This window comes from Alosa sapidissima, chromosome 2 (genome assembly GCF_018492685.1).
Source record: "Alosa sapidissima isolate fAloSap1 chromosome 2, fAloSap1.pri, whole genome shotgun sequence".
Lineage (NCBI taxonomy): Eukaryota > Metazoa > Chordata > Actinopteri > Clupeiformes > Clupeidae > Alosa > Alosa sapidissima.
The window spans coordinates 15,365,270-15,375,269 of NC_055958.1; the positions used below are offsets into that span (position 1 = coordinate 15,365,270).

The 10,000-nt window shown below is 48.6% G+C and overlaps 1 protein-coding gene across 1 annotated transcript in view; it reads left to right on the forward strand.

The window, feature by feature from the left end:
- Window positions 1-10,000, forward strand: part of myo16 (myosin XVI) — a 156,174-nt gene that overhangs the window by 76,013 nt on the left and 70,161 nt on the right. The window contains exons 18-22 of the mRNA XM_042084692.1: window positions 670-787; window positions 1,923-1,994; window positions 3,099-3,240; window positions 5,494-5,566; window positions 9,340-9,492. Coding sequence (XP_041940626.1) covers window positions 670-787; window positions 1,923-1,994; window positions 3,099-3,240; window positions 5,494-5,566; window positions 9,340-9,492 — 558 coding nt within the window. The remainder of the gene's footprint in view (window positions 1-669; window positions 788-1,922; window positions 1,995-3,098; window positions 3,241-5,493; window positions 5,567-9,339; window positions 9,493-10,000) is intronic.

Here is a 10,000-nt window from a genome sequence, read left to right on the forward strand (position 1 = left end):
TGTGTGTGGTTGGCACTAAGATGTGGGATTAAAATTACCATCAGCACACTATGTTCTCCCATGGCATGTGTAAACCAAGACACATAAATGTCTGACACTGACCTCTTGTCTACAAGCCAAATGTGTGTGCGCACATACACACACACACACACACACACACACACACACACACACACACACACACACACTCAAACAAACAAACACACCTGGAGCCAGACAGTAAGGGTGTGTTAATCCTACCAGGAACTCCTCTAAAGCTCCTTAATTAAGGAGGGATTGGGACATCAGCACTGTCCCACTGCCACACACATGTAAACACACACACACACACACACACACACACACACACACACACACACACACACACACACACACACACACACACACACACACACACACATACACATACACACATAAATAAACAAGCACCATCAAATCAGTGTTTGTGTGAGGCATCTAGTCTGTTTGTATGTGTTTATATTGTACTGCTTGTGTGTGTGTGTGTACTGTATATATGGTATGCAGTGTGTGTTATCACAGTATACTCACACTGACCCAGTTGTTGTTATGACTCCTCCCTGAAGTCTCTGTCATAGCTGCTGTGCTAACTGTGTGCATATGTACATTACTTTGCTGCTTATTGCTGTGTGTGTGTGTGTGCTTCCTCAGCAGGTGGAGAATCTGCTGGTGGTGCTGTCGGCCCTGCTGCACCTGGGGGATGTGCGCTTCACCTCCCTGGGCGACACCGACGCGGCCCTCCCCTCTGACCTGCAGCTGCTGGACAGAGGTCAGCCAGCAGGGGGCGACCACGAGCCACTCCACACACAGACAGTGCACACAACACACGCAGCACACAGCCTGCAGCTCCACTGCAGAGAGAGTGAGAGAGGGATAGAGAGAGGTGGGAGAGAGAGACAGAGAGGAGAGAGAGAGAGATGGAGAGAGAGAGGGAGGGGCGGGAGAAGGAGAGAGAAAAACAGAGAGGAGGCAGAGAGGGGAGGAGAGTATGAATTGTGTCATACGCCATCCCCGGTTTGTTTACATTCGGGGCTGAAGCCCCGAAATGGATCACGGACTACGCAATGGAAACTCCCTCACACAACACGAACACACAAACCCATGAATGCACACATACACACATGCACAACTACACACACACACACACACACACACACACACACACACACACACACTAGTTAAGCTTTGATTTTAATCACGCTTTCCTGCCCTAAGCACTAACTAGCACACTTACTTACAGTCACACAAGTGGAGCATGTAGCACACGCACACACACACACACACACACACACACACACACACACACACACACACACACACACACACACACACACACACACACACACACACACACACACACACATATATACACTGTGGTCAGATTTATGCAAGCAGTAAGCACTAGCACCTTCCATGCACTGGCTTCTGGTTACATAATACCACACAAACACACAGTAGCACACTTATGCTCACTCACACACACACTCTCAGAGATCTACACATTCAGACTGTGCTCTAAGCTGGAACCTGAAGGTTGGTAAACAAATGACATCATCACTCTCACACACACTGAGTGTAGTTGTTCCACAGATGGAAGCACACCAGAACTGATGTCAGAAGTGTGCATGTGTATGACGTATATGGCATAGATTTGCTTATGAAAGTCTCCACTACTCAATAACACTGGCTGTGCCCTTGTAAACATCTTTGTTAAAATAGGGTATTTGTAATTCATGTCCTTTAAAAAGTACCAATTCAATCTCTCTCCTCCTTCTCTCCCTCCGCTTGTGTGTTTTTCTGTCTCTCTTCCTCCCTGTCTATGCCTCTCTCTCCATCCCTTCTCTCCCTCTATCTCTCTCTCTCTCTCCCTCTCTTTCTCTACGCACTCGTTCTCTTTCTCGCAGTCTCGTGCATGTTACAGGTGAATCCAGACGATCTCGGTGCAGCCCTCACTTCCGACGTCCAGTATTTCAAAGGTGTGAGACCCCCCCACCCCCACACACACACACACCATACTCACCACACACACACACACACACACACACACACACACACTCCCTGCACCCCCTTCATCTCTGGTCTCTGGCACCTGCAGTGTGATGGAACAGCGAAGCCTGTTCTCCTGCCATGTTCCTCTCTCTCTCTCTCTCTCTCTCTCTCTCTCTCTCTCTCTCCTCTCTCTCCTCTCTCTCTCTCTCTCTCTCTCTCTCTCTCTCTCTCTCTCTCTCTCTCTCCCCCTCTCTCTCTCTCCATCCTCCCATCTCCTCACTGTCCCCACTGAGCTCGGAGGACACTCTCTGCCAGTTGCCATTACCGTGCCATTCATGTGCCTGGGCACTGGGCAAAAGGCTATATTTAGACACAGAGTGAGAGTGTGCCCTGTCCCCCTGCCAGCATCAGGAGCCCAGTGACATAAGTTGTTTTTGCGATAACCCAGAAAAGAGCACAGAACACACACACACACACGCACACACACACACACACACACACACACACACACACACACACACACACACACACACACACGCACACACAGACAAGCACAGACACAAACACACACTTGCATGTAGGCACATATTTATTGTCTATTGTAGGGAGCGTTACCCAACAAGGGGAGTCTCTTTGGAGAAGCCCAGAGAAGGGCAGTTAACTAACCTGATTCTGCCTGCCAGCCGTACTAGAAAGCACAGCGTGTTCTCTCATCCACTTGATGCCCCCACCACCACCCTCTGCCCCCACCCTTGCTTTTATGTCATCCCTGGACTCGGAAGCCAAGAGCCAGCATCAGGCCCAGCGGGTGGTTTGGGAGATCAGGACAAAAACAGTGTGTGGGTGGACGTAAAAGAGACGCCATTGGGTGGTGTGTGTGTGTGTGTGTGTGTGTGTGTGTGTGTGTGTGTGTGTGTGTGTGTGTGTGTGTGTGTGTGTTAAGTGCCTTGAAGTGAATGACATAACTGATATGATATGAATGATATGACTGACCACTCCAGCTCGTCTGGACACGGTGAGATACAGCAAGTCCTCAGTTCTGGTCCTGATGTAGGCGGTGGGCCTCTCTCTACCTCTCTGTCCTCCTGCAGGTGATGTGATCACCAGGCGTCACACAGTGGACATGTCCAACCACACCAGGGACCTGCTAGCCAAAGCAGTCTACAGCCGCCTGTTCAGCTACCTGGTCAACAACATCAACTACTACCTACAGGGCCCAGACGACACCGTGGGGTGAGAGAAATATGACGGACACTCTATTCTTACACTCCTGCACAACATGTATGTAGATGATCTATAGGGTGTGACTTCAGTATTATCTTCAGATGATATAGAGAGTTATATATATTTATAATATAATGATTTTATATGGTAATGATGTGTCTGATTTTCTATCATTCTACAGTCAAGAATTACCACATCAATACATTAAAACTACATCACAGCAGCAGCGCATTTCTTCCCCTATATTGGGAGTTCTATCCTCCATGTTCCTACTGGATATTATTCTATAGGACACAGTGCACTAACATTAGTAAAGCACCACTGCCATTAAGTGCATAGCAGTTACACCGTCCGCAGCTGCAGGCTCAGAGTAAACAAAGGCTGAAGTGTGGCAACACAAGATGCCTGGGTCCTTCAAAGGGTCGTTCACTGATAGTCGTGACCTAGAGCTCACCTGTGATTGGAGTTTTAGGATAGTTTACATAGCAAACTCATGAGGACCGTAGTCCAAGGCTGATGGTGGAGCTCGGGGCTGCCTTGGCCTTGTCATTCAGGGTCAGCCATGGAGTGCTTAACACTGTTTGTTTCATGGTCAATTGAAAAATGCAGGGCATCCATAGTATTGATGAGACACATATGCACATACACACTCATACACACACATGCACACACACACACACACACACACACACACACACACACACACACACACACACACACACACACACACACACACACACACACACACACACATATACACACACACACACACATACAGACACACACGTGAAAGCACATGCTTGCACAGCAAACCAATAAAGGGACCCAACACAAATAGCACAGAGTCCTCCTTGTGGTATCTAACCTACTTTTAGAACAGGAGTACAAAACATCCTATCTTTGCATAGCCACTTCCCCTAATAGTCCCAATTGAATGCAGAGTCATGATTAAGTAACTGAGTTAACGGCTTCAAAGCTAAAGTTGTTTGTGTGTTGTACGGTCTAGTAAGCATCTGAATGCCCACATTCACTGAGACGTGGACTTACAGTCCAGCCACGTTGACCTCTTTAGGGCCGCATCCTATAGCGTCCACTCATCTGTCCTCTGAGTACAGATTGACTCCGTGACCGACTAGCCTTCCTTCGTTTGTTTATTTTCTTGTGTTCACTCGGCCTTCTAATTCCTCATGTTCTGCAGTGTCTCTCCCTTCTTCCACTCTCTCTCTCTCTCTCTCCTCTATATCCACTCTTTCTTTTTTATGCTCATTTTAGCATATTGTCACTACAATAGACAGCAAAGCATTATGTTTATTGGAGCTCATTCATTTCTACCCTCTCAGGACAAAGCGTCTGCCTGACTCAGGCCATAATAGTTGTGTAGGGGGGATAGTGCTCACCATAGACATCAATGACCTCGGACGCAGGCCATAGACATTGAACGGATCTCAGATAAAAGCCATAAAAGTCCTACGGTAACAGGTGAGCACTTTTGGCTAAACATTCAAGGTAATAGACATTGATGAGACACTAACAGCTTTCAGATACAAACCTGCCTCAGATGCTGGCCAAGCTTTACGGTCAGATAAAAAGAGGGATGGACATTGCCGTCCGTGCGGCATTAACGGCCCCGTCGGATGAGACCGCCCCTATTGACACGGCGGCAAGATGAGTGTCTGTTGGGATGAGGCTCCCTTAATAAACATTGATGGACATTGATGGGTGCATAACTGCTGCTGGATGAAAGGCATAATAGACATTGGCGAGTGCGTAAACGGCGCTCATCAGAGATCGATGAGTCGGCGATGCCGCGGCCGTCACGCTGATGAGCGCACGGGTCTCCGTCTCCGTGGGTGAGAATAATGCACAGGAGAGTAAACAGGAAAGACAAACACAAGGGAATATTACACTGTAAAAAGAATACTACAGACTAAAGAATGCTAAAGAATAGTTCAGTATTCATTCACACGTGGGTGAAATTGCATGCACATTACATACCACACACAGAAACGGGACATATATTCACAAACGCATGCAGTATGCAGATGTTAGAGTAGATCCATCCCTTAACATCCTGAATATATATCACCCATACACAAGCACACACACACACACACACACACACACACACACACACACACACACACACACACACACACACACACACACACACACACACACACACACACACATATAACACAGTGGTATTCTCTCTCTGACTGAATGTCTCCAACTGTCCACTGCCCCCTGTCTTGCTGCTGACAGAGACCCTGCCCTGGAGATTAGCATCCTGGACATCTTTGGCTTTGAGGAGTTCCAGAAGAACAGCTATGAGCAGGTGGGTGAACACATCTTAGTCATAGGTCTAACTGGAAATGACATCACAGCCAGTGACGGGCAGTAGCATCACACACATTACCTTTTCTTACAGTAAAGCGTTTTGTCAGATCACCGTCTAATGCTAAACTAAGTGACTAAACCCACTCTCTCTCTCTCTCTCTCTCTCTCTCTCTCATTATAATGGCTTGAATGTCCACTGTGGTGTCCATCCGCTGAAGATCATTATGGTGATGATGCTGATGTTTTGTTGTTGACAAAAGCTATGAGTTGTGTAAATGTTAACAGCCTTTTCTAGTCCACAGTTTTCAGACTGAAACATGGTCAGGCAATCTAAGCCATTTATCATCACACGGAATTTAGCACCTGATTTGTGACCTGAATAGATTTGCTAATTGTTATGATGGACAAGGCCGCTGATTCAGTGGCTGTGGGCCCAACAGCTCAGGATAATGGCTGTTTCAGAGGACAAAAGAGAAGGAAAACATGTCAGATGGGTAAAGCGTGTCCCTACGTGCCCTCTCCACTGATGCCTCTCTCTCTTCCCCTCTCTCTCTCTCTCTCTCTCTCTCTCTCTCTCTCTCTCTCTCTCTCTCTCTCTCTCTCTCTCTCTCTCTCTCTCTCTCTCCCTCTCAGTGTTTGGCTACACGCCAGCTTGCTAGCTGCTGTACAGAAATAGATTCTCTGATGTCATTTACACTATTCAACTGGGAGATGGTTGCTGGACTCATCTTTCTGAGTGTGCCTGTATCTGTGTGTGTGTGTGTGTGTGTGTGTGTGTGTGTGTGTGTGTGTGTGTGTGTGTGTGTGTAATTGCATGCAAAATGCATGTGTCTACCCTCTTCTTCCTCCTCCTCCTCTTCCTCCTCTCCATCTCTGCTGCAGTGGCGGCATCCATGGTGTGTAATTGTGTTGTGATGGTTTAAGCCAGGCCCTGGGCCCTGGCTCCCGGTTCCGTTCGGCGCGCGTCGCTCAGTCTTCATGTGGTTGGCGCGGCTCCCCACCACCGACCGACCCTAGAGGAGCGACGACCTCACTCCCCCCCCCCCCGCCCTTTCACTTTACCAGGAAGCGCGCGGCTCAGCTCATCCCGCCTGTGCAAGTGGGGAGAAAGCCATCCGTGCCGTGCCAACCATAACACAGCCGCGCTACGCTACGCTACGCCATACTCCCCATGTTCCCATGAAAAGTATCATTAACACATCAGAGCTGAATGACAGACTGCCCTGGGTTTGGAGTACCATATTGGGGATGTGGGCGCAGCGGGCAGAGGGCTCAGTGCAAGCGAGCACTTTGATGTGTGTGTGTGTGTGTGTGTGTGTGTGTGTGTGGGGGGGGGGGGGGGGGGGGTTGTCTGGCGGGCCCCGGATCGTAAGTTATGGCTGGGCGAATGGGCAGGGGGAGAGGTGGTTAAAGGCGAAGACAGGATGGTGAATGAGAGGGGAGAGAGGAAGTGCCTGTCAGACATACACACACACACACACACACACACACACACACACACACACACACACGGCGGTCACCGGGCAGGGTGCAGGCTGGGCCATCCTGACGCAGGCGACCCGGCTGACCCAATGTCCAGAGCCTGAACTCTAACCACCAGAGTGCTCGGGCTGCAGTGTCCCTCTGGCGGAGTGGCCATGTGACTGTAGGGCAGTCCATGGGAACAGCAGCGTGGCGCTGACAGTGATTTAGACGCTCAGATGTGGCGACAAGGAAATGAAGCGCATGGGGCCGATGCCGCTCCTCTCCTCAACTGAACCCGCCGCTCTAGACACAAAGGAGTTGTGTGTGTGTGTGTGTGTGTGTGTGTGTGTGCGTGTGTGTGTGCGTGTGTGTGTGTGTGTGTGTGTGTGTGTGTGTGTGCACTCCTGCTACCAGCCCCTAAGCTCTGGATTGTTCCTCGGTGAAGGATGTGGCGTCGTCGGGTCAGTATCTCTTGTCGCATTGTTCCATGGGCGCATCGAAAGACAAGAGGCAGCAGGGCTCCATATAAGTCTCTTTGAATAGATGAGGAAGAGGAGGAGGAGGGGGGGAGAGGAGGAAGAAAGGGAGGGGGGGCAGCTAAAGCTGTAATGCTGTTTTAATGTGCATCCCATGTGTGCGTGAGAGAGAGAGAGACGTGGCCGTAAATCCACTCCAGATGAAGACCCCCTCGTCTGCCGCGCTGCTTAAAGAGATCCCTCTGCGGTGGCGTGCGGATTGGGCAGTGGTGCTCGGGCAGTGTGTGTGTGTGTGTGTGTGTGCGGCGGCGTGCGGAAGTGGGCAGCGGTGCTCGGGCAGTCCTTATATCACAGGCCAACCGTCTTAATCAAGGCCCCCAAGAGCACCGAGAGGATGAGGACCACTGGCCTCACAAGTGTCCCTCTCAGACACCCAGACACGGGCGGAGATTTAAGTGTCTGGATGGATGGATGGATGGATGGGTGTGTGTGTGTGTGTGTGTGTGTGTGTGGTGTGTGTGTGTGTGTGTGTGTGTGTGTCTGCAGGGGATAAGAGCTTATACCCACTACCATTGGGAGATCCCCCTGTAATAGCGGGGAGGCACCGGCAAGATGTCAATCGCTCCTCTCCTCCCTCTCTCTCTCTCTCTCTCTCTCTCTCTCTCTCTCTCTCTCACTCCCCCCTCTCCCCATTTCAAATTCCCCTCCTCTCCCCTCAATAATCCACTTTCTAGGAATCCATCTCTCGTATCCGGCATGCCCCCATAATCCCTGTATATGGGGAGGGATTCGGAGCACTGACTTTTGGGATTATAGGTGAAGAGAAAGGGGAAGAACAGGACACTTTGTGTTTGGTGCCCCTTCAACAGGACACCAGTTACGAACAATCGTCTGGAAAACAGACCAATCATGATGAACCAGTGGCAGTTACTTAACCAAGGGGGTGGGGGATTCTCTTTCAATTCAGTTTCAAAAGCTTGCATTCAAAAGCTCTATTTGTCCTAACAAAGCATTCACAAAATACAGTATGTACCGGTAACACCAAACATGTAACTTATTTGAAAAAAGAAGAAATATCCCTCTCTCTCTCCCTCTCTCCCTCTCTCTTTCTCATTCATTCTGTCACTGGATAGAGCACCATCTTAATTAGCGTGAATGTTATCAGCTTTAGCCCCATAAAGCCATGTTAAGTGGAGGGGCCGGTTGAGGTAGGGTGACTTCACACACGCTCTCGTGTGTGAAGTGATCAGGGGTCAGTCTGAAAGACACAAGACTAATTAAGCCCCACGTCCCTCTCTACATTAACCCTGGGCCATGTTTGAAGTGCCAGGGTAAGAAGCGGGAGGAACACTGAAGTAGAAATATGCCCTCGTTTTTTAGCACACATAAACTTTGAATGAGTGTCAAGCAAGCAAGACTTTTGATTGATTTCCAGCCAAGCGTAATTGCGTTTGGTGGAAAGAGGGCTCGGTTCGTTAGCGGGGCAAACTGATGGAACTCAAGAGAGAAATGATTAGTGTGCCAGCTAAGCTGAAGTGTGACCTAGTTTAAAAGTTCACTGTTGTATTGGCCTTAACTTATGCTCAAGCACAAGCGAGACAAGCACTTGATGAACTGAGATTTTTTAATGGCAAATAAACGAATATATGACTAGATATGACTTATTCATTTAAATACATTTTGTGCCCCAAACTGCATATACTCAATAATTATCCAAATAAATATTCTAGATATACTGTATGAGTTTTCACTTTGTCAACAGCATGTCTCTGTGTGTGTGTGTGTGTGTGTGTGTGTGTGTGTGTGTGTGTGTGTGTGTGTGTGTCTTCAGCTCTGCATCAACATGACGAGTGAACGGATCCAGCAGTACGTCACAGAGGTGCTGTTCCAGCAGGAGCAGCAGGAGTGTCTGCAGGAGGGCATCGCCTCGGAAACGCTGCGCTCCCCTGGCAACCAGACGGCTGTGCTGGACTTTTTCTTCAAGGTAGCTCATCAGTCTCCTCCCCCCGCCAACCCCTCACTGCTGATCCAGGCCCTGTTTAAATAACGACAGCGGAGCCTGCTGACAGCAGCACCATGTGTATAACACTGACCTCACATCAGGATGTATGATTTGGTTGGATAGCACACATTAGTAGCATGCATCTGTGTTACACATACAGTAGCACACACATCTAGAGTGTTAATGTTGAACAAATAGGTGTATTGTATGAGAAGTTATTGCCCATATGAGAGGTCCAAGAAGGCAAAGAGAAGTGAAAGTGTATTGCTTTTTGCTCGGTCATTGAGAATAATGTACCATTATCTTTCCATAAACAGTCATCAGTGATATTTAGATGTTAGTATTTTGAATAAATATATGTTTACAAATATAAATTACCCATAGCACTTTGTATTGAATAGAACAACGACTAAAGGCCTCTCGAAATACTGTACCTACAGCTCCACTGAGTCCATTATCAATTATGCTGTTAGCTTATGATTCTCATGCT